General features: G+C 41.9%; 1 protein-coding gene across 1 annotated transcript; it reads right to left on the bottom strand.

Moving 5' to 3' along the window:
* Positions 1-645: 645 nt before the first annotated feature.
* Positions 646-24,465, bottom strand: LOC102057962 (uncharacterized). Its single transcript, XM_027799244.2, has 15 exons — positions 24,350-24,465; positions 22,273-22,496; positions 21,164-21,241; positions 19,497-19,634; positions 17,401-17,518; positions 16,675-16,817; positions 13,950-14,117; positions 12,654-13,054; positions 10,025-10,120; positions 8,293-8,470; positions 7,129-7,266; positions 5,927-6,044; positions 5,544-5,686; positions 2,873-3,040; positions 646-1,973 (listed from the first exon to the last, which is right to left on the bottom strand). The coding sequence occupies exons 2-15, from the start codon at positions 22,438-22,440 to the stop codon at positions 1,569-1,571; spliced, it is 2,460 nt and encodes an 819-aa protein (XP_027655045.2). The 5' UTR covers positions 22,441-22,496; positions 24,350-24,465; the 3' UTR covers positions 646-1,568.
* Between the last annotated feature and the right edge of the window lie 1,036 nt (positions 24,466-25,501).

Here is a 25,501-nt window from a genome sequence, read left to right as displayed (position 1 = left end):
CTGCCTTCCCATCACGTGCTCCAGTCACCCTCCACTTCGAGGTCACAGTTGTCTTTACTTTTCTAAGGTAAAGCAAGTAACAGCGCGCAGGGCTCCCTTTGGCGTAACCCCCAGTTTTTTCTCCAGCAGCCCCAGGAACACACCTCACCCGCCCCAGCTTCGGGTGCCCAGCAGCAGGCCCGTACCCAGAGCGCACAACATGCACGCAGGTGACTACACTCCCCCCACCTTCAAATGATGCTTTTATGTTCCTCACCTGAGACAGCCGAGTTACACTGTTCACAAAATGAAGCACAGAGCAACCTAGCACCATTTAGATGATGGCCACCAAGCCCTGGTTGGGAGTAGAGCACAAAAAGAAGAGGCGGCGCTGCAGTCCTGCCCAGAAACAAACATGGGGCTCGGGACCCCCGTGCTGCAAAGGCTCTTTGCTGCAGACCCCAGCAAGGCCAACCCCAAAGCCCCTGGTGACCCAAGGGAGCACCTGAGGTTCGCAGTATTCAGAAAACACCACGTTTAACAATCAGTTCCCAAAAAGCTACATAGAAGCTGGTTATACTCTGTCAAGAAATAATTGTTTTCTTCATACTACAGATTTTTTAAAAAATGCGTAATGTATGGCTGTGGAAACAAAAGAGGCCTACAGCACTTAAGAGTTCTTTTATTATTTCAGGAAAAGAAACAGCAAAACAGATCACTCTATTAGGAAAGCTATTTCAGCTATGTCTTAGTTTAACTGTTCCATACCAAAAATGTTTAAGAAACTATGAATAGGAAAAATAACAATACAGAAAATTAAAGCTTTGCCATTTGAATACTGCATAGGCACCGTTAAGTTTTTTCATTACATTCTTCGTTAAATGACTAGAATGAGGTGATAGGTAATAAACCCAGGAGTCCTGTGGTGACAAAACAATGATCACCACCCCATGAACACTCTATAAGGACACCTGGTGTAAAGACATAATTTATTCCCATTCCTGCCTAAGGGCTTATTCAGTTATTATCCAAAAAACCACCTGTCTAGTCAGGGTGCTTAGCAACACTTGGAACAGGCTGCCAAAGACTCCTTTCATCTCTAGGGAATGTGTCAAGACATTACATGGAGGCATCTGGAGGACAAAAAAAAGGAAAAAAAAAAAAAAAAAAGGATGGTGGTGGGAGGAAAAAGGAGGAGGGGAGCTAAAGATGTGCTCCAGCCTCATCAGAAACAAAATTAACTTCCGTTCCTACAAGGTGTCACTGCCTGACAGCCACCAGAAGTGAAGGTGTAATGGGAAGTGCAAGGACAGATGAAGCATTCACTCAGCAAGTGGGAGGTTTCTGCTGTCAGCAAGAACTTAAAGACACCTCTGTGCTCAGGTGCACAGAGGCAGGAGTCGTTTTACATGGCAGTCGCTGTGTATGGCTAAAGTGGCTCTGTTACTCTAACCAAGCCTGAGATGAAGACCACAGAATTAGATTCAGACAGAGGTGAAAGAGACAATTAGTGCAAAAAGAGTAGCCCTGTTCTAAAGGAACAGAAAGTTACTGTGTAATGGTGGCTCTTCTACACAGACACCTCCTTTTTAGGGAGAGCAAAATCTACCGCAGAACAAAATGCTGGAAGTTTTGTTGTGCCGGATGAAGAAGAGGAACGGATGATCAGCAGTGAATTCTGGAACAATCATTGCACAGCGCAATGCTACCACTGCTGCTGTGGCAGCTGCCGCTTCAGTGCCTTCTTCATTGACTTCCACAAAGGCCTTGTGAACCACTTCAGAGAGCGCCAGCTCGTTTCCAGCTGAGATTCCCGAGAAGTCAGCCTTCCCCAAGTCAAATGCGTCAGGCATTCCCATGCTTCTCAGAAGGGGTTTCAGATCATAATCTTCTTCCAGTCTAAATCTGGGTAAAGACACCCTCACCTCCGTACAGTCCATCATTTCAGGATTGATCCAATCTATCAGCTTCTCATACGTAAGTTCTCTTTCCAGCTGAAGAAAACCCCAAAATTAATATAATTAAAATGAGAAGAGATTCAGTTTTACACAGCCAAAAGTCAAGATTACTGTGTTGACACAATGCATAACATGCGTATTTGTTCCAGGGTTTAGAGTGTCTCAAGCCAAAAGTGCAAGCTACACTTTCCACCAATCACTACAGCTCCAGCTGACATCAATCCTGTATGCCTTTTAGTAGATACAATAAGGATCAGGGTCCCTTCTGCATAGTTTACTTTGATAAAACATGTTACATTGGGCTTTTTCTTACATACGGGAAGCAAAGGCACAGCTGAACTGATGACAAGGTCCCAAAGAAACTGAACCCAGTTCTTCTGATTCTAAACCAAAAGATCCTCCTTCAGGTTGACCGGCTGATGAAAAAAGTGTGCTCACAATGCTCTCTGCAGTCAGTGTTAGAAAACCTTATTAATAAATTCCTTGTCCAGAGCATGAAACAGCCAAAACTTGCATATCTCCACCACAGAAGAAATCCTACACTTCCCCGTGAGCCTGTTTCCAGGCAGTGGGCCAGAGACAATCTGCCAACTGTTCAGAACAAATCTACAGGACAAGCTAGAGGACTTCCTAAGAGCTCCCCCAAATCCCCCTGACCTATACTATGCCTTCACCATAACCACAGCTAAACTCTGCTCCTGAGGAAGGTCAGGGCTTCTTCCAGAGCTTCTGGCTAAGGGAACGGCACACAGCTTGACCAGCAGTGATACAAGGCAGGCCAACCACTCTGGGGGCAGGGACATGTGGAACATTTCAGCTGGTGCTGAGCACCAATGATGTACAGCTTTGGAACTGAACTGCTAGTCTATGTGCAACATCAAACTTCCTTCCCTGGAAGGATACAGACTGTCTCTGCATTTAGCTCAACAACTTACGCTTTCCAAGCCAGTGGATTCATCCTGGATTGCATCAGGGAGCAGGATGATCATGCTGAGTTCATTACCAACATAAGGGAGCTCAAGGATTTTGGTCTGGAACTCCCCAATATAGGTCATATTAAAGCGATCCTTCTTGAACATCATCTGCACAGGTTTGGTCTCTTTCTAAAAATAAAGAGATGTCAACAGTTAGTACTGAGCTAGTATGCTGGTCTCAAAATAGGAAGCAGGCATCCAATTACTCAGGGCATTTTAGAATTTGACTCAAGAGAACTAAACACACCACAGTGTACAGCCCCACCACTGTCTTCTGTAAAGCGAGAGGTAAGGATCTGAGATTTGCTTTTTGATTACTGATGTGGAAGTGTCTGTGTGAGGTTTCCTTTCAGGCAAAGGGGAAAGACATATTTGCTCATTTAAGAACTACTGACAAGCACTAAACAGAGCTGGTAAGAAGCAGGGCCTGTGTTCCTCTCTTTAAATGAACACAAAGTAATTTCAATGTACTTATTTTCATTTTAGTCCATGCAGCTCCAAGTGCTGTAACAAAGAGGAATTAAAATATTTAAAAGTTACCCTAAAAACACTAAGAAAGTGAGAGTTTTAATTTTAAATTTAATTTTCAAATTATTTTGAATTCTTAAAAGTCACATGGATGGTGAAGAGGGGAAAGATTTTTCTTCCCAATTTCATTCTCTGCTATCTCCTTCCATTTTCACATGGAGCATCAGCTACTATTGTTTACATCATTATTTTCCTCCTTTTTAGTTAATTCTCCCTTAACTTCAGGAGATAACCACACAAGTAGGTTTTTGTCTTTAAAGCCCATTAAAACAATGCCCACAGAAAATACAGCAGAAATTAATTTGCAGCAGCAATGACACATAAAAAGGATGGATAAGCAAAGAAAAGTCCACACAGCATGTGTAAATCATCCAGTGAGTCATAAGAAGGGCAAGAGTCACAGAAATAATGTCACAGGATGCTGGAAATGCTCCTGGAATGTTAAAGCAATTCTTTGCTACTGAACAGACTGCAAAATAACTAGCTTAGAACTTCAGGTTACACCTGGGATTTCCAATTGCTCATTTGATCCCACTCACAGACTTCTGCAGCTCATCCGTGGCTAGTCATTAGTGGGATGAAAACACAAACTTAAGTAATTCAGTTTTACAAGGAGAGAGATTCGCAGTTGCTTGCCTATCTGAAAGTGAGTTCCTTGGGTAAGCCAAGAAGGCAGCATTCCCCAACCCTACAGACAACTTTCTCCAATATCTGGATCCCAAAGACTCTTAGATAAAAGAAAAAAAAAAAGAAAAAAAACCCAACCCACCCCCACCTCCAAACACTATATTTACAAAGAAAAAGGTAATCTCAGAGCTAGCCTGGGCCTTATTCCAGGAACATTAAGATTTAGGTCGTAAGCTCACCACAGCACAGCATCCAATACAGAAACATCGCTGAATTTGCCTCCCCAGGGGGAGGGAAAGGAAAGAGTCCTACGCAAATCTGTAAGCTTGGGCTTTCTGACATCACCACAGTAAACTGATACCAAACCTTCCCGGCGTGGTAGCACTACAAAATATTCTATCACACGTCAAAAGGCAGATTATTTGTCAGTACTACATGCTGTTGGTGTTGTATCTTAAAAGACGGGCCCCAGGTTTGCATTGGTCCAAGAAAAAGAAAATGGAATAGTCTATCTGGATACTCTGCTAGCTTTTTTCAGTGTTTCAACAGTGAGGGGGCAAGGTGTCAGGAACCAAGTCAGTCCAGTGATTTCTGAAGCGCTGTAGTAGGTAGTACAGGGTGAGCAGTAACATTCCCTATTTGAAAATGGTTACGAGCACTTTCAAGCATACTTGGGATATATTTCACCACTGTGGGACAGACAATTTGAAGTCAGGCATGAGGGCTTCAGTTTTGCATAATGTTTGTTCTAAGCAGGTGAGTTAAGGAAGTCATGTTACCAGTTCTTGTTAATGACATCTGGAAGCATACTCCGAGTTTGAGGTGATCCTGAGGGGCAGCCGTGGCCTGCTAGTAGCCAACTCTTCCTCAATAGCACTGATCTACTTCTAAAAGCGAGAAAGTATAGCATGGAGGTCTTCATAGGAGATTTTCCCCTCCTCCCCATTTATTCTGTATCAGTTTAATGGTAGAAATGCAGCCAAAAAAAAGCACATTGACTGAAGAAGACTGAAATTTAGAAGTTTCTGCAGATGTACAAGTGCTCCTTTTCTGCCTGCATTCTAAAGGAAAATTTCTTTTCTTATCCACACCAGTTTTATGCTGAAATAATCCAGTTCACCAACTTCTGTGAAATCGTTTATAACTCTCAAATAGCCTCACAGCTTCATGTGACTGTTCTCTTCTGTTCCATTTTAAATTCTGTAACTATGTAGAGGGTTTACCTCTCTCAAACAAAAGGACAGAATAAAACAAATATGTGTTATTCTGGTTTCTAGTAATTTGATGAAACTTAACAGTTTCTTTTAACAGGAACTAAACAGAGTGTTCATGTTAAAAGGGAGAGGGTATAAGGAATTTCATACAATCTACGCAAGGTAATCTGCTTGAGTGATTATTTTTTTATTCAGAGTTAAATGTATTAATTTCCAAGTACTTCAGAGTAACAGCGTATTGTCAACATTCTAGCACATCATACCTTGTTAATTTGAAACGGCACTTCTGCTGTTCTCTCTTTGCTGAACTGCTTTTCCCAGTTGCCTTTGAAATAGATGGCATTCACCAACACAAGTTTTGTCAGGGAACTGAGAATCCCCTTTGCCAACAGGTTCTGAATTTTACCTTTATGATAGATAGAAAAAAAACACCTCTATTTTTTAACAGTTTGACATGTGTCTACTTATTATCTAATATGGTATCTACTCTGTAATTAATATGCAATAGGTAAGAGAATTACGTACCAAACAGAGCAAGAGTTCAATGTTTGGGACTTTTGAATTGACAACGTTGTATCTTGAAATAGCTGTTTACCCAAGCCATGGCTGTCATTAAATACAACAGGGCATTTTGCAAAACACTCACCTTCAGTTCTTTCCTCTACCCAGCCATTTATTTGTTTTCTGGAATCTTCCCAAGCATGCATGAAGTCTGTTTGTTCTAGTCCAGCATTGTAGAATTTCTGACTCAGCTCTATAAACGACTAACACAGACATTCAGAACAGCTTTTCAGCAATATATTTTACTCTCATTTAGCCACAGATGATTCTTAAATACACTGAGAAAATCTGCCCGCTTTCCTCCTCCAGCTTCATATACAGCCATTAAAGTCTGACATGTTCCTTTAGGTTTTATACCACCTATTTGAACTAGGAATGGTTCACTGTATGTTATTAAGTCAAAGGGCTTCTTTACGATGCTACAAAGTTCTATGTGACTTAATTGAAAAAGGATGCAGCTAGTTTTGGGTTTGGGTTTTTTTTTGCTTCAGTGAGAGAACATGATTTTGTAAGCTTCTCTCGACATAAACTTCATTGTTAAACCTCTCAGACTAATAGAAAACTTTTAGTTCAGAATTTTTCTTAGGGAGGAAAACCCCCCAACTACTCTCTCATTTAATAGAGTTAGAACTTTATTATACAGATGCAAAGTTTTAGGAGTACAAGCCATGTAATTTTTTTATCTACTAGACAAATGAAACACTAGCATTCTTCATAAAAAGAACCACTGTAAATCACTCCCAGGGAAAAAAGAAAAATAGTCTTACATATTCTTGCTTCTAGCAAAGCATCTAAAGGAACATGTATAACACAATACCTATTACCCTTAGTTAGATATTCTGATAAGGAAAATCTTAAGTCATGTACTTCTCACAGCATGATCTCTGGATGACTTACGTAACAGAGAAAAACTACAAAATACTGCCTCTGCTGAAGAGCAATAACAATTCTTTGTTATCATATTTACATATAATCAAGAGGAAAAAAAAAGATACGTTAACCAGTTGTCCTGCAACCAAAAAATATGAATGCATCATGGAACGCTCAAAATTTACACTCCGTGGATTTTATAGTGCTTTGCACCAGCTGTGCATTCAGATCACAGGTTATCTAAAAGGAGCTTCTCCATCCAGTTCAGATACCAGGCTTTGATATAATCTATTACATTGGTAGGTCTCAGCCTAGAAAATCTGGAAAGTAAAACCCAAAGCTTGCCTGTTATCTCCAAAGTAAATAGGTAGGAAGTACCTTATACTAAAAACCACCACAAACTTAATGGTTACTTACTGAGAGAAACTCAAATGTCTTTTCTCCGTAAAGTCGGTTAGCCGTTCTCAGTATATATTTGGTGTCTGGATTGTTAATTTCAGAGAGAAGTGATTGATACTCATTATGAGCATCTTTGGCTTTGTTCAGAGAAAGCACCTGTAGAAAGACAAACATCCTCAGGGGAGTCCATGCCTTCTCTAAACACACATGCTTCAGCACAGCTGTGGGTTTTTAAATGACTCTTGGATTTAAAAACTGTGACTTGAAGCCAAAAGATTTTTCATCACACCTCCAATCTGGAGCTTATCATGCAAGTCACATATGATGCACCCAGCCAGATGATGTACAAATAATAAATTAGAGAGCAGAAGAGTCAGCACTATTTAGTTTCCTTCACAAGCACCAGAGGATCACAGAGTAGCAGAGGTTGGAAGGGACCTCTGGAGCTCATCTGACAAAGGCCCCCTGCTCAAGCAAAGCCAACTGCAGCTGGCAGCCCCGGATTATATCCAGATGGCTTTTGAGTATCTCCAAGTATGGCAATAATATAATACAATTTTGGAGAAACTTTTATAGATTTAAATGAAAACAAAATGTGTTTATATCCCTCTTCAACTCTGCCAGAGTCAAACAACATAACAAAACCGACTGATTATTAATTTAATACTGTCAATTGCGTATGTAAAAACTATGCCAAGCTGCATTTGCCACCTGATCAAGTTTTAAAAGCCAAGCTGCAGCTACTATTTTCACATACATACAGGGTGGATTTTTTAATATTTTTTTTTTTTTAAATGTGCATGGCTAGATTTTCTAAACATGTATAGTCTGATATTAAGCCCAGAGAAGACAGTAGAAGAAAATATTTTCTGTAGCTAGAGATTCATCAAACCTACAAAAAGAATCCCAGGTGCATCTTAATGAAGATCTTTCTGTCCCAAAAACCCTGAACCACAAAAAACCCTACAAAACGAAACCCAGGAACCTCTTCATACCAAAGGAAGCTCCCGTACACAAACAATAAAAATATACTGCTTACATATATACGAAAGGAAGATCTCTACTCTCTGAGACCACAATGACAATAATGGTTTAGCATAAGTGCAGGTCACAGACTATAATACAAATGTATTATTCATGTGGCCCTATCGAATTCAATACACTAAATTTGTTTAGACATACCTTTGCTACTTGAGCTTCAGTGTTACCTCTTGAACCCAGCAAAATCATAGACAAAGCAGAAGAAATACTAAAAGGAGAAAAGAACAGATTCTGCCCACTTCTGTTCTCAAACAGCTTTCTTAAGAGATCAAGTGCAAAAGTGGTATTTGCTGCACAGAGGCTATCCATGGTACAGAACCTGGGACATAAAACACAAAACAAGAATGACTCAAATTTATTTGAATACAAACTGGTAAGTAATTTCTGTCTTTTACATTTTCCAGTTTAAACTATGCAGCAAATGTCATAATTAGGTTGGAAAATTATCAACCCAATGAAAAACTGGTTTGGTGGAACAAGTACCTTAAACCCCATATTAAGCACTTAGGTTATTTTAGAAATGTATTGTTTGCTTTTGTATTTCAATCTTATATGTTAAAGAGACAGCAGCTCCCACTGGTGTCATTAAAACTTTCCATAAATAATACTACATCTTTTGAGACTATCAGATACAAGAGTACTTTTGGTTAGGACTTAATAAAACAAGTCTCTTTTGAGTTCACAAGGAAAATTATTTGCTGTTATAGGAAAACCAGAGCACGAAGTTAGGTATCAGAATGGCAGAATTACAAACCCTTACCTTCTTTCAGTCTATATATCTTCAGTATTACCTTCAGTTTACTTATGTGTGTGCACACTGTGTTTTAAACCTAACAGTCTGGCTGGCAGAAGTCAGAAGAATGACTCCACCTACAAGATTAAAAAAAAAGAAAAAAACCCCACACAACCCACCCACAAAACAGTTATTTGGTCAGCATGACAGATGACTAATTTCCTGCTGTAGTACAAAGCAAAAAAATCAAAGTCCATTTCAGTTCCATTTTATTGCCTGCAACACAGAAATAGAATAAAAAAAACTGCTTATAGATAACTTCATGGTACATGAACACTTCAACATGTGTAACGTAGAGTAACATACTCTACGTGCATCAGCTGTGTAGATAACTAACTGAGATTAAACCATGCATGTATAAAAGGAGCAATAAAGACTAGAATGCTAAGGTAATTACAGATAAGTATCACTGTCATAAGATATTAGCCAGCAGTAAAAGTTTCTGTGTTTTGTTCTTTCCTTAAGGTGGTGCCTAGTGTGAATATGTTGCTACAAAATACAAAACCAACCCCAAATTCATACTACTGATTCATTATCTTAAATAAGTGGAAAGGACAGGTTTCTGCATGCCTGATTTCCTACCTAAGGAAATTTCTTGCTAGTAGTTTTGCTATAAACAGTAGGAACTTCTCTGTTTCTCTTCTCCCATAACTGTGGAGGGACAGGGGGACACAAGGGACACATGGGTCAGGGATGGGGCGAAGCACAGGCTTAGATGGAAACAATCCTCCAACTCTGTCTGAAACAAGTACTTTACAGCACAAGTAGGAGGAATAGGAGGCACTTAGCATTTTCAGTTCATGTTGGTTACAGTGAAGACCAGAAATTTCCTATTGTCCTGACAGCTGCAGATTGGTAGCAATGAAGTTTTTTGACCTGGAAGTCAAAATACAGGGGAATAGCGACAGCAGCAAGCAGTTATTATCTAGAAAGGTTTTGAAGGGCTTCCACGACAGGCAAGAATTTACAAACAAAAGGACACAACTCACACTATTTGCCTACCTGAAAATCAGTGCATTTACCCAAACTGAAAGTTGTATTTCACCAGCTGGGACACAAGGCTAGGAATTGTATCTGTACAGTGATTTGTGCTTTCTCTGCAGCTCAGGAATACCAACGTAACTACCGATAACCTTCTCGTCTGAGCAGTTCTGGAGATGACACACAATGACCACACTTTAAGGAACAAAACCCGTATAATTCAGGCACGTATTTATCAGTCAATTGTAAGCTGTTTGCTGCAAAACCCTCAGCTAACCAAAGAGCTCACTGATAGCAACTCAGTCCTCGCTCTAGTCCCCCTGTGGGCTCTGAAGGTCTGTGGGAAGGCACCTGTGTGGAGGTTTCTGGATGCCCTGAGCCTGTGCATTCCTACCCCAATGAATTTGAAGCATATATTCTCAGCAGTAGACACTTACGCCTTAGGACAGTTTATGGACAGAAATGCTGTATCTAGATTAAGTAGCAGTTAAGACATCTCGCCCAGCTACCGGTTTTGCTATGGGTGAAGCCTGGCCAGAGCAGGGTGCAGCTCTCCTCCAGGCTGTGGCCCAGCTGGCACATCCCACCAAGACTAGGACATGGATTAGCTGCCGGTAGATGCAGATGCCTCGGGGGAGTCACAAGCCACCTGTTTCAAATACAGCCAGAGGGGGAACTCTGGGTGAGGAACATGAAGGTGGTGTCCACCTCCACAGAGGAAGCTGCGTCTGTGGCACAGGCGCCCGTTTCCCCATCCTCTGAACCAAAGCAAGCTCTGTGAGGGGAAAAGAGCTTCATTTAGCGTTTGGGGAGTTGCAAGTGAGGTTAAAACACCTGCAGGGTAACACCGCCGACCGCTCCAGGTGACGGCTCCTCAGGGGCAGGCGGGACAGGGGGTAACGCGACCCCTGCGCCTCAGCGGGGGCGGGGGGCAGCCCCCAACGTCTGGCGCCGTCCCAGCAAGCCCAGGACCCTCCTCCGCCCCCGCACCGGCCTTGGCACAGTAAAAGACGTTCAAACTCAACGTTCCCGCGGTGCAACTCGTACACATAAAAAGCGTTCCCTTACACACCGCTGCGACGCCAGCTGACGAATAGCAAAAACCACGTCACGGAAGGGGGGGGGGGGTGGTGGAATTAAAAAGCCATACAGCCTCTACTTTAAAAACACAGAAGTGCAAGGTTCCCAGAGAAAACGACACCTCCCAGACAACGGAGCCGCCGCACTCACCCTACGGGGCGCCGCGCTAGGCTCCTGCCGGGGCCCTTCGCTCTCCCCGGAAGCATTGCGGGGCTGCGGGAGGGCGGCAGCGGCCCCGCCCCAGCCTCGGCCCCGGCCCCGGGCGGCGGCGGCAGCCCTGCCCGCGGGGGAGCGCCGCGCCCCGCCCCGCAAAATGGCCGCCGCCCAGCGCAGCGGGCAGCCTTCGCGCTCTGCCCCGGCCCTTGGTGTTTCCGCACGCCTCGGCCCGCCGCAGCCGGTGGTTTCCCGCCTCTGCCTCCCTCTCGTGGCGGAGCTGGCAGAGAACACCCTCAGTCCAAGCGAGGTTGTTATTCATATTAATCGTTTTTGAAGCGGGGGTTATTTTGAACAAAGTGAGCTGTTGCTGTAGGCGGAAACCGTATGGACTTGGCCCTCCTCGCATAACTGAGGGTCTGAGTGAGGCAAATAGCCCTTACAGAGTAAGTGTTTTCTTTTTTTAAAAAAGGGAATCTGGAGTGGCATGTGAAGCTAATTTGAGGTTAACTGGAGATGAAGGGAGTTGGGATGTGGAAGCAAGGCAAGGGGATGGCACGGGCGGTGGGTGGTGTTACAGTTGAATTTGAAATAACTAGAGTCCGAAATAAATTGACTAAGTATTTATTAAGACAGGAAAGCAAAAACAGTGCGCTGGGCGGCTGGGGAGTCGCAGCTCCATCCAGGCTCGCAAATTCCAACAAGTAACACAGCCCTTTTATTCTCAACTTCAAGGCCGGTTTAAGCAAATGGTTATGCTCTCAGCCCTGTAGCAAGAAGCTGTATGTTACAAAACTAAACTTTTTACACTAAAGTCTAGACGAAGACAAAGGCTGTCATAGTAACATGAGATTATGGTTTAGCATTGGCCTTGAGAAGGTACATCTCCAACCTCATGGTTAACAGTTAACTCTTTTCTCGCCAGACAAAACGTTCTCAAATCTGTCGCAGCTAGATCATTCCTATTGTTAAAACCCCCTTTGAGCAGCAAATTACCCTTAGTTACTTATTACAGGTGTGGAGGGGCTGCCTCCAGCCGTAAGGCAAGGGCCTCCTCGGGGCTGCGGTTGGCGTTACGTGCTGAGGCCACATCTGGGTCAGGGGCTCTGGTCACGGAGGTGGGGGAGGGACTGTGTTAGCACGCATTTGTACACGCTGCCGTGGGGGGAAGGGGTAGAAATGCAGTAGGTAATAGCGGTTAGGACAGAGCTACCCTTGATGGCCATCATGGTCTGCATGACAACCAGGATTGCTCAGTGGATGCAAGGCACTGTGCACTCCCATGGCACGGCTGTGGTTGTCCCTTCAGGGTAGAAGGGAGGCAAGGAGGAGCTGTGCCTTGGGCTGTCAGGCGTGTGGTCTGATGGAGAAAGGGTTAAGGTCCTGCTCCCTGCGCCCCCCCCCCCAGCTGCAGTAGGAGTTTCCGGTTTTGGTGTCTGCCTCAGTGCTGGCAAGCGAGCATCTCCTATTCTGCAGGGCGAGGAGTTACACTGACTAGGGTGAGCAGAGTCTGCCAAAGAAGAGGATGGTTTGTGATTTGTTGTGTTTGATGAAGAAGAGAAAAGGGTGGTCAGCTTTAAAAGTCATTGTTGGTGCTTTTGATCTCAGCACCAGGGAACCTGTGGCAGCTGCTGCCTCAGTACCTTCTTCATTGACCTCCATAAAAGCTTTGTGAATAACTTTTGAGATGAAAAAATCCTTTTTAACTGACATCCCTGTGAAATCAGCCTGAACTGGGTCAAAAGCGTTTCGTACCCCCATGCTGCTCAAGGTGGATTTAAGGTCGTAATTCTCTTCTAGGTTCAACTTGGGCAGATAGAGATCCACTTCAGCTTTCATCATATTGGCTGATTTGGTCCATTCAGACAATTTCTCATAGGTCAGCTCTCTTTCCACCTGAAATGAGTTGAGGAAGAAAATGGTTAGAATGCAAAGGACAGAGACAAAAAATGTGTACGTACCAGTGTCTTAACACTCATCAAGAACATGTAAAACAAAGCCCAGCTACCAGCGATGGGTACAGCTGGAACATGTGCCATACTCATAGGGCATGATCCTGCAAAGTGCTGAGTGGGTTACACTCTTGTTTATTTTCTTAAGGGTGGTAAGGTATAGGCCTGAAGTAGTTCATCTTTTTTTTTTTTTTTTTTTTTTTTGTGGTATGAAGAATATTGCTTTTTTGCAATATGTGACTCATAATGATATTAATAGGCGTTCGCTATGTGTGTATATGGCTAACTTTTCTCTTAGTAGTGTTAAATAAGTGGAATGCATGAGAGCTCAGGTACAAATAAAAAGGTGTTTGCCCTGATCTGTTTCGAGTCAGAGACTGATACTGGCATGGTCATGTTGATACCTTCTGGGTCAGGGTAGTCAGCACTTAGTTTGAGAAACCACACCACAAAATATCAGGTGCAAATCCAGACTGCAAATGACAAAAATGAATGAACACAGTTCTCAGGAGAAGATAACTGTAAGGCACGGTGGTTCAGATTTGATCCTTGCTTTTTTTGTTGTTCTGTTCTGTCAATAGAAAGGACACAAAATAGGCTAAGACAGTTGTGTGGATGTAGTTTTTAGATGTATCCCTAAGTAAAATACTGTGTTTTCAATATTATGAGATGCCCTGAATCCTAAGCTGAGAAATCATGGTGTTACAGTTTATGAAACGAAGTATGCACACATCAGAACCTATGCTACCCTGATTTTGAAGCTTGTTCTTCCGCACTCTTTTAATCTGTTTCTGTTACTGTCTTATAGTGTATGTGATGCAACAGTAGGTCAGTTTTACCAGCTCCAGACCAGTAGTGTTATCATTGATGTCATCTGGTAGGAGAACAAACATGCTGAGTTCATTTTCCACATACGGCAACTCAATGATTTTGAATTTCATGGTGGTTTCACGGAGTATCAAAAATTTATCTCTCAGAAACATCATCTGTACTGGTTTAGTCCTGGTCTGTGAAAAAAATCAGACATAAAGTATAGTGTTACTTCATTCCTTAAAATGGTTGATAAAGTTTATTTGCTTCATTGAACTGAAAGCAAAAATTTGTAAACAAGTACAAGATTCTGCGGTATTTGGACACTGAGTACCCTTTCCTTTGGATAGTATCATATATACCTCCTTTTCAAAGTCACTGGGATCTTTAAAAAGAATAGATACATATGCTATCTACTTGCTAACTGAATCATATATATTTCTTATTTTAAATTAAAGGAGTTAGTTCTGATAAGTGAGTAACTACTGCGTTTCATGTTTTCTCCCAAAGGTTCAATTTTTGGAGTAAGGGCTTTGATGGGGGGAGGCAGGAAATGTTGACTTTCTTCCCCCATCAACTCTTTTGCCTGCTTTATCCTTCCGGGTAATACCGATTGTCTCACTCTTCCTCTGAACCATATTTTTTTCTGTGACCTTTGCTGGCTTGTCCTCTTCCCCAAACCATAGAGGACCAGACTACAAAATGGAATTGGATTACCCAATAGTCTTCTGAACTCCTGTGCTGTATTATGTCCCCAGAGCTTTTACTAATATATCCACTCTTTCCTTTACATTGTTATATTTGAGCGCAAAAATTTGATTGTGGGATTTGCTGTCAGGTATCCTATGAACTAAACCCTCTGTGTGCACCAATGTCTTGGATTTGCATGGCAAGCTTTTGGTAGCAGGGAGCTGTAGGGGTGAGTTCTTAGAGGAGACACCAGAAGCTGCCTCCATGTCAGGCAGAGCCAGTTCCAGCCATCTCTGGGACAGACTTGCTACTGGACAAACCTGAGATAATCAGTGATGTTGGTTGTGCCCCTGTGATAAAATATTTGAGAAAACATAAAAACGGCTGCGCAACAGCAGCTGGGAGAGAGGAGTCAGAAAATGTAAGAGAAATACCTCTGCAGACACCAAAGTCAGTGCAGAAGGCGGTGGAGGCAGTGCTCCAGGTGCCAAGGCAGAGATTCCCCTGCAGCCCATGGTGAAGACCATGGTGGTGCAGGTATCCACCCTGCAGCTCACAGAGGACCTTGTGCTGGAACAGGTGGATGTGCCCTGAAGGAAGCTGCAGCCCATGGATAGCCCATGCTGGAGCAGGCTCCTGGCAGAGCCTGTGATCCTGTGTGGAGGAGCACACTCAGAAGAAGGTTTTCTGGCAGGACCTGTGACCCCATGGGGACCCACACTGGAGCAGTCCGTTCCTGAAGGGCTACACCCCATGGAAAGGACACGTGCTGGAACAGTTCGTGAAGAACTGCTGCCCATGGGAAGGACCCATGTTGGATGGGAAGGACTGTATTCCATGGGTGGAACTCTGCACTTGAGCAGGGGAAAAGTGTGAGGAGGAAGGAGTGACAGAGACAACGTGTGATGAACTGACTGCAACCCCCATTCCCCATCCACCTGCACTGCTCTGGGGAACAGGTAGAAGAGTTGGGAGTGAAGCTGAACCTGGGAAGCAGGGAGGGGTGGGGGTAAGGTGTTTTATATTTGATGTTCTTTCTTATTAACTTACTCTGATTAGTTGGCAATAAGTTAAATTAATTTTCCTAAGTCTGTTTTGCCCATGACAGTAATTGGTAAATGATCTCCCTGTCCTTATCTTGACCCATGAGCTTTTCATCATATTTTTCCCCCTGTCCTGTTGAGGAGGGCAAGTGATAGAGCAGCTTGGTGTGCACCTGGCAGCCAGCCAGGGTCAACCCACCACAACCATGTAACCATGACGGATCCTAAACCCGCATGTTTAAGGCGTAGTAGGTTTCGGATACAGTCACATTGATGACACAATCGCTTCACATTGCCTGGCATACAAAAGGTGTTTGCACTTGTAATCTATGTCAAACAAGATACATGCTTCCACTGACAAATATTTTTGCTTGTCTTTGGCACAGCCCAAAAATACGCATGCAGTCAGCTACTGTGAGGCATCAGTGCGTGATCCTTTAAATACTCAATAATATGCCCTCGGTGCATACTGAATACGTCACCTTCACACACTCAGCAAAAATGACAAACCCCTATGAAAATTCCCTCTGAAGTTTCATGCAACACCCAGGGTGCATGAAGAAAGACCAGCTGGTTAAGTTTCCTTGGACTCACAGTATAGACTGTCTCAAAAGCAGAAAAGAGCTGCGGGTGTGTAAGCATTGCTCTCAAAAGCAATGCAGTCCTGTTTGAAAATTGGACCTTGGTGCTTATGGACATTTCCTCTTGTCCTTAAGCTACTCAACCACAGTGTTTTCAACTGGTTTGATACTGAAGAGCTATTAATTAAAAATCGTATTCTCATTAACATTTATAAATAAGATAATGCTGACTTGTTTTCACAGTTGCTGTTCTCACGGAGTTTATACGATGTGCCCAGCTATGAGAACTGTTTCCATGGCATATGAAATGCTGGTCAGCTGCTGTTGGGTAGCGGCTTTATTTTAGAGGTTTATGGGTTGCAGCTTTATTTAGAGGTGTTTTGCTCTTCAGTAACAGACATATTGACATAGGACAATAGACATATAGACAAGGAATTTACCTTGCTCAGTCTGAAGGGCATCTCAGAAGTATTTTTCTCCAGAAATTTCTTTTCCCAGTTTCCTCTGAAATAAATGGCATTTACTAAGACCAACACAGTGCGAGAGTTGAGAGATCCTGCAGGCAGCAGATCCTGTATTTTCCCTTCAAAATCAGACAAATAGGACTGTTACTCCAGCGTGACTGTGTAACTTGCCAATTTTAGTTGTGCCTTGTTTGTGCCTACCTGTCTAGCAAAAATGTTGGCTTTGGGGATGTTTTTTTACTGTACATTTTTCATGGTGTACATGTGGTAAAACTGGATTTTGAAGTACCTCTAAATCTTTTTTTAAAAATTTATTTATTGCAATTTCATTAGTAAATGGCATTGGAAAGTGGATAAAGTGGAATAGCTTGTATGTTCTGTGGAGCTGGTTGCAAACAGCTGAAGAATGCAGAAGTAAACCCCTCAGTAATCAGCGTGGAGCCACTCAGTATCTACCTGTGCCTCCCTTTGAACAGAAATGATTCAGAAGAGGCTATGGCATGAAGAATCCAGGGAAGGACCTCGTAAGGAGCATCAGCTGGGTTTGCAGAGAGGCATTCTTCAAGCTATTTAACTGCACTTTGCTCATCACCTCCCCTGAGTTTCCATCTTTCATAGAACCTTGGCTGCAAGAGCAATAAATATGGAAATACAAATGATTTGAGAGTGACACAAGAAAAAGGCCATCAGAGTAGTACTTACTCTCAGTTTCATTTTCAACCCACAGATTGATCTGTGCTCTGGCTTGTTCTGCAGCTGTCTTAAAGTTTACAGCTTGTGGCTTTGCATTGTAATAGCTTGTAATGAGCTGTAAGAATTTCTGAAAGATAAAATGGGAAAATGTACGCTTACTTCATTAAAATTGAGTTATAAAAATGTTACAAATAATCACTTCAACAGATTATACCATCTGCTAATACATAACTGAAGAAAATATAATTTGTTTTAAATGGGATAACCCTGAAAATAATGTCTGAGACATGCTATACTAATATTAAGTAAGGACTGATCAAACTTCAGCCTCAAGGAAGCTGATGCTTCAAATTTGTGTGTTTGAAATCCAAGGTGCAAATTTGTAATTTGAAATATCCATAAAACAATCTTCATAATTTTTAACAGTTTCTCAAAATGACATTTTTATATAATTTAAATACTTTTTTCCTGCTTTATGATGTAGAGTTCAGTACAAAAGGGAAGAACAGTCTCATATAAAGTTGAAACAAGGCTCTTTTGTTGCAGAGGTGAGAAACCTGACGAGAGTTTGTGAGGACAGTGGAGGATCAGGTATAAAGGGAATGTTCTGGTAGAATAAGGTAATGGCAGAAAAGCAAAATTAACATTTGCATTGCTGTTGCTGTGAAACAGTTCATGGAGATTCCCAGCAGGAAATTCTCTAGGTTCTCTGTAAAGCATATGTGCGTGACATTATGGAGAAGATGAACAACGAACATGCAGAACAAATTACTAATTACTCAGGAGACCAAACAAGCTCCAAGATCAAAGAACAGTAACATCATTTAGAATCACCTTCCAAGACACTGGAAAATGATTTATACAACGTCAGTTCTTGAAAAGATTTCCAAGATACAGGTAATTACAAACTCATGAGTCTGTACGGGGCAAATGAATAGATTAGGTGAAGTGGGCGTATGGATGAGCATGATGTATTGGAGGAGTGTCAACAGCATTTTGTAATGGGAAGTCTTGAATCACAAGTTTGTTGGAGTTTTTTGGAGGTGTCAGGAAGCATATGGCTAACAAGGCTGAGCCATTACAGTCTATTTGGATTACCAAAAAGCATTTCATAAGGCTTCCCACCAAAGGCTGAGCATCCATGGGACTACACAAATATGTCTGGTTTGTTTAAAACACTGGAAACCAAGAGTAGGAGGAAATAGTGTTCATGTTCATGGTGAAGGGTTATTACTACTAGAGTACCACAAGGGTATGTGCTGGGATCTGTGCTAAAGTATTTATTCTATAAAACCAAGATTTACATGTTTACATTAAAATATAAATATTAAAATATTTATACATGATCCAGTGAAGTGTAAGGTATAGAAAGTGCTTATTACTGTTTAGGAATGAGGTATTGAAGCTATAATGGACAGCTGCATGAAAAATTATCTGCCCAATAGCAGCCAAAAAGGTGAATACAAATTGAAGAGTTACAAAGAAAGGAGTAGGGAACAAAAGAGAAAGTATTAGAATGGCGCGGTATGAGCCATGGTGTGCCTGTGGTCTGAGTTCTCTATGCAGCTCTGGCCTCCCCAGTCTCAGAAATGCTGGAAGATGAAAGATACAGAGACAGGGGACAAGGATGATCAGAGATATGGAGAAGTGGCCTTTAGAGGAAAAACCAACCAATAACGATGCCAACAGGCAGCAGGCTCAAAAGGCACAGGCACTTCCTACAGTGTATAGTTCAGCTGTGGAACTCCTGGTGCTAAGGGCTGCAGTAGATTCAAAAGGCAAAGAATGTGAAAGAACAGCTCATCAAGGTCTATTAAGTACACACGCCCTCTGGTTCAGGAAGTCCCTGAGCTGCAGATCACTTGGTGACCACAGCAGATTCTGGAGAAGCACCACTACACAGCATGCCCTGTCCTCATGCACTTCCTAAACTGTTGCCCACTGTTGGAGACCAAGGGACTTCTTGCCTGTCCAAGGCTAGCTTCGTATGGCTGTCCTCATGTTCTGACTGAAAGCACAGTGCTATCATTTGGAATTTTTTTATCATCTCTATTGATAATCCCTCTTAATGTCAAAATATTCTCAAATACAGATGTTCAACTCACAGGCAGTAACGGGTAGGTCTTTTCCTCATACAGTCGGTTGGCACTCTTCAGCGTGTAGGTGTTTCTGGGCTTGTTGATGGCAGACAGGAGCCCTTTGAAGCCAGAGTGGATGTTTTCAGCTTGCTTACGCTCAGGATCCTTGGAAAGAAACACTAATTAGCATGGAATATTTTTTTTCTGGCTGAAGTCTTGTACCTGCTGTGGTTATTTAAAATGTCCAGGTTGTTTTAATTAACAAGGAGTTTCAGGGGATGGAGATCTTTTTTCAGTATGTTGCATATTTGCAGCACTATGTATAACCAGACAAATTGTTTTCTGTCTGTAGGGCAATGATCTGTTTCTGCAGTGCTGTGTAGGCCTTTGGGCATCAGCTGATAGTGCACCCAGGAAGTTGAATCTCCTCATTTCAGTCATGGTCAGGACTAATTTTCACTTTCACAAGCAGCTTTTGAGGAGTTGCTTTGTTCTGACAGACACTAATGTCAGGGCACGGACTTAGCAACTGTTCAAATTTTCTCTGTTTCACACGGATTTTGCTGTTGCTGTTTGGATTTTGGAGGGAGCGTGTCAGTGTTGATGGTTTTAGGGAGCATGAGCTTGCTTGCCAGTTGTTTCCAGCTGTTGCTTTGCTAACAGAGGAATAAGCTGCTACCTGTGAGCTGCTCCCCGCCATCCACCACCTCTGTGGTATATACTGGGCCTTGCATGTGAGACACTGAGAGTCTGTGCCACTGACTCATGATGACTTGTCATAAGGTTGGTCAGGTGGCATTCCTTGCTCTGGTCTTCCCACCTAGGAAAGAATTTGGTAGCCAGAGGACGCAGGATAGCAGAAGCTGCGTTTTGCAATGGGATGGGAACAGACTGAAGAGATAATAGAGGGAAATACCTGAAGGACCAGATTAGGCAGACTTTGCTACTACTCAGAAAGTCAGTGAGTTTCTAAAATGAGTGTGGATGTCATGATTCATCCCCCACCATCTAGGGAGAAGGGAGAGAATGATATAACCCCCTTCCCCTTTTTATTTCCAATTTGTCTAATCTAGTTTCTTTGAGCGTTCTTTTAGTTTCTGTGCTAAAGAAATGTGGTTTGTTTGAGTTTACAAGCGTTTTGGTGCTTAGGGAGTTCATTTGATGAAAAAGATCTGGGCAGTTCCTCTTGGTGGCAAGTCTCTGAAGAGCTGATGAACAAGGGTGAATCAGCATGTGCTAGCTTAAAGGGGAGTTTCATTTGCCTGATGTGTCCATGCATGAGAAAGGTGGAAGGGAGTTTATTAGGTAGCATTGGAGTCAGGTGTGCATGAAGTAGTTGTTTTTCACTAAAAAAAACCACCACCCCTGAAGCGATAGGATCATCCTAAGCATATTAGGACAATTGACTTGTTGATATTTCCACAGACCAGCTAAAACCAAGAAAGACAGTATTGGGGCCAATCAAAATGCTGTTTAGTGTCTCAGTTCCGCTTTTGAAGGCCTAAGTTCATGAGCTTTACAGTAACATTACCTGCTTTTTCACTTTTTCTCTTTCTGTGTATAGTTCTTACTGAAGTGAGAGAGTAGATAGAGCCTGAAGACAAGCAGATGTTAGACGGCTAAAGCAGTAGCTGTGTTGAACTATCCCATTCTCAGAGATTTTTTTTCTCTGAGCTTTTTGTTGTTATAAATACCATCTTTCTCTTCCTTGGTCTTCCCAGAGAAGGTCTTGCCTCAGATGAACCTTCTGCAGTCAGGTTAAAATGAAGAACCTGTGATGATGATAAATATTCGTAAAGGCAGCTTGGTTTTTGAAGATAAATGTGCCCAAGGGTTATGTGTGTTAGTCTTCTACAGTAATTCACCAGTCATGCCCAATGTTAGTCTATTAAAGTTATTGAGGACAAGTCCTTACTCTCGATTTAGTCTCTATAGCTGTATCATTACTATATAGATTTTAGTCACATTTACCGCTTAATAATAGATCAATAGTATGGCTCAAACAATTTATTTAGATAAATGGCCAGTTCATGCTTAGCTGCACAGATTTCATTTGCAGATCATGACCAAGCTTAACAAAGAGCATAGTGTACTTCAGGGTCTTACTACTGGGACACAAATGGTGTAAAACTGCATTTAATGTGTTTAAGTGTGTATTAGCTAAGAGTACAAAGATCAAAAATTTCTGAAAAAGTGGGCTTAAGTGAAATCATATTCAAGCACTGGTATGTCTCCATTATTTGTGGGGAGATTACCTTATTTATGGACCAACTGTGTCACAAGCAAAGATACTTGTACTGCTCCTGTGCAGCCAGAGGTGTTCACAAGACCTTCCTAACTTCAGGATGCAGGATGAGAAGGCAGATAACACTGTTTCCAGAACAGCTGGGGTCTAGAATCAGTGATGTTATCTCCAGCTTTCCTTTTTCTAGCATATCTTAGCTCCATATTAATTTTTTTAATTAGAGTTGTCTCTTCATTACTACTGGGGCACTAACTATATCAGGTGAGTTATTCTGTTCAAAGGGCAATTAAAATGGAAGGTAGAGTTCCAAGCAAGACCAGCAGTAGTCTCTGTCAGTAACTTCCCTGTGGCAGAGCACTTGCAATGATCTGGGAACTGTAAATGTAAGCTAGATGTAGGGAGTGCAGAACAGGGAGATCTTGGAAATAGAGTGGAAGAACAGTGACCTGCAGCACTGTTCTCCCATGTTGTTCCTTTCTGTTCCCTATAGGCAGAAGAATAATGTCAATTATGTGGGATCCACCTGTAAGGTGACATTCTGCTAACTTCAGAGCTTACCTCAGCCATCTGGGTTGCAGTGTCACCTTTTGCACCTAGGTAGACCATGGCGAGAGCAGTTGCAATACTCCAAGGAGAAAAGAAAATGTTTTGTCCTTTGGAAGTTTCATTTAGCTTTCTGTAAAGGTCCAAAGTGAAGCTGTTGGTTGACACTGAGAGAGATTCCATTGATACAGCCTGAGACAAATGAGTGTCAGAGAGACGTGATGACTACTTCTTCACTTCTAAAAAATAAAAAGCTACTAGTGGGAAATTGCCTGCACCCTCTCCAATACAGTATGAGGGTGTCCCTGTAATAGGTAAGATATTGCACAGAGACCAAGTACAGTCAGCTAATATGTCTCTTTTAAAGACCTGCATTATTTCTCCCTTCCATTACTTCTCAATGTCTTCAGTTTTGTTTTTTTTTATTCTTCATCAGATGAGCACAATTTTAGCTAGAAATGTTTTCAAAACCCAAACTTGTTTCAAAAATCATTTGCTTAAGTTTTATAGAATTATTCTTTGATTCTGAGGGAGTGAAACTGAATCATTGCTCACTGTGCTGCTTCAAGCTTTTTTCTATTACTTTAAACTTCCTGCATTGATATTTTCTGCTGAAAAAAGCACAGTGAATTCATGCAATTTACTATATGTATCCTGAATGCTACTAGAGATCTGTAGAGTTTTGTATGTTCTTGATGTAGATAAACCCACATTTGGAAGTTATAGCTGGATTTGTTAATTACTGTTTTTCAGGTAAACTCTTCTATCTTACATACAACCCCAAATAGTTCCCGTTTGAAACAACAAGAAATTTTCTCTGTTTTTCCAGTGGCTTATCAGAACCTGCAGATTTTCTGTCTTTGTTCTGCTTCTTTTTATAAGTATATTTTTTACAGGACAAACCCAAAGCAAACAAAAAAACCAACACCAGGACAAAACTGATTTTCCATATGTAGATCCAGAACAAACCTGTGCTTCTTATTAGCCTATTTTAGATCAATCTAATACTGTTGACAACTATTAGGATAAATTGAGAAATTTCCATTGTCTTCACCAGCATAAGGACTACTAAAATGTGCTAAAGTCAGTGTAAGATGGCATCAGGCGAAACGTTAAGCATTAGTACAGCAGCAACTGGATATTTAAATCTACCTTCACTGACATTTTACATGCTTAAATCAAAACCTACCGTCCTCAAAGCCAGCTGCCATGCAGTGTTAAAGATGCTAGGAATCTCTGGGATCCTCACGTTTTGATTTCAAAGCTTCTCAGGGCTCCACAACTGCTTTGAAGCATTCTCGGGAGTGCTTCAGAGGTGAATGCCCTGCAGCCTGGCTCATACCTAAGCATTTTTAGGACCTTCAAATCAGATAGGTCTTACTGTTGTGCCTGGAGATGCTGATACTCCCAGAGCATATCTAGGGAACAGAGCTGAGGTATGTATACATATTTGCCTGAAGAATTTCAAACTGACGTCTCCATCTCCTCCCATACTCCCATACTCCATACTCCCAAAGAGTACCTGAACTGAATCTGCATGGAGTAATCAAACTTTTCTCAGACTTGAAAGAACATGTGCGTTTCTGTGAGGTTCTCTGGTCTACTAGCCACTTCAGTAATCTGGGAAAGGAACAGTTTGGATGCCCAATCCAGTATTATTTGATATTAATAAAGTAAAGGCTTGAACCTGTACACGTAATGCTGAGCATCCAAAACACCATGCTACAGACTCATGCTCTCTTGTGTGTTCAATTCCAGGATCAGTAGGAGGCTGTTCTGCCCTGCAGCCTGTGTTCAGTCATCTAATCCTAAATTGACTGGTAGCCTGATTAAGGCTCTCTTCCTTAAGTAAGGAAAGTTTATGCCCTCCCAGGCTATGTTGTTTTTGCCCAACCTGGGCTTGTGTTCTGACCACTGCACCTTGGTGCAGGGCTTTCCTAAGGGCTACACTTTGTACTAAAAAATGAGCACTCCCTTCCCTGTGTGGCTTTTACACCACCATCATTTAACCATTCAGTTCCAAAGAATTTAACCTCAATTTTTAAGACTGCCGAAGTAAAGCTAGTTATTTTGATATGAATATTTACACTACCTGAAATCCCGAGGGAGAGAAGAATTAAGATCTGTCTTCATTCAGGTTGTGTGATGATCTGTGAGGCAATGAATACATTTGGAAATGTAGAAGTGTTTGCACCTCCCTCTTCTGTTCCACATCCTCTTCTTGTATTATTGTGCATGTTCCTTCATTTATTCCTACTTCTATCACCTGCTTTCAGTACATAGAGAGAGCGAGACTTCCTCAATTCAAGGCCACTGTTAGTGAGTATATGTTCTGAAATGTGAAGGCCAGTACGCCTTTCTCCCACAGGTACCCTCTACAACCTTGGGATTCATCCTCCAAAAATGTAGGAATTGCAGAAAATAATTCAACCACATTTTGTTGGCAAGGGACATGCTGAAATAATTTTACAGCTTGCTTTTCTTTTTACTCTATGAACTGGGGAAATGAATAGAAACTAATCTCAAAGATATGCCTAAAAGGCAATATTGAAATAGGCTGTTAGTCTCATTCATCCTGCGGTTAAATTTGAGAGGGGAAGGATTTCAAAACATGTTGCCCTCAGGTCACATAAAGCCCTTATTTTGTGATATTTTACATTTTTGCTCTTCTGTTTCAGAAAGCATATCACAAAAGAAGCTCAGTAGGTATTTACACAGTGACCTAAAATAAGTGAAGAAATAAGAGTGAACACAGGGCTCATTTGAACTGGTGGATTTTTTTTAAGGGACCGCTGCTCCTAGCAGAGGAGGTGAAGGCGCTTTAGATACCTACAGGCTGTACACTGTACCAAGCTTACTATTCCTCTGTGATGGGTTGAGGGAGTTTGGATCATCCACCAAAAGCTGAAAAACTCTTTGGAAGCTCTGCCTATAATGATTTCTTTTATTGAAACTGTTCTTTTGTATGGCAGTAGAGACCCAAAAGAACAGAATGTGTAGAATTGGATATCAGCACAGGTGTAATGCAAAAGAATTGTGTGTACACAAATGTTTTGCTTTTAACCAGTGTAATTAGCCATTCTGCTGTTATCTGTGTGATTAGATTAAGCTTCGTTGACAGATTTCCTTTGTGATCATTTTATGTCTTTCTGCTACATTTGTGGTTAGGAGTGGCCTCTGCCTATTAGACACACGCAGAATAAACCCAGTTACCTGCATGCAGTCAACTTATATGGAAAAAGCA

The sequence above is a fragment of the Falco cherrug genome, chromosome 3 (genome assembly GCF_023634085.1).
Source record: "Falco cherrug isolate bFalChe1 chromosome 3, bFalChe1.pri, whole genome shotgun sequence".
Taxonomy (NCBI): Eukaryota; Metazoa; Chordata; class Aves; order Falconiformes; family Falconidae; genus Falco; species Falco cherrug.
This window is presented reverse-complemented; position numbering and strand designations above follow the sequence as displayed.

Excerpts from the sequence above, each read along its gene's own strand:
- LOC102057962 (XM_027799244.2), bottom strand. The coding sequence starts at position 22,440 with ATGGAATCTCTCTCAGTGTCAACCAACAGCTTCACTTTGGACCTTTAC. Across the intron at positions 8,471-10,024 it reads CAGAGAAAGCACAAATCACT|GTTCTGTACCATGGATAGCC; the intron begins GTACAGATACAA and ends TTTATGTCCCAG. Across the intron at positions 7,267-8,292 it reads CTGAAGCTCAAGTAGCAAAG|GTGCTTTCTCTGAACAAAGC; the intron begins GTATGTCTAAAC and ends GTCTTTCTACAG.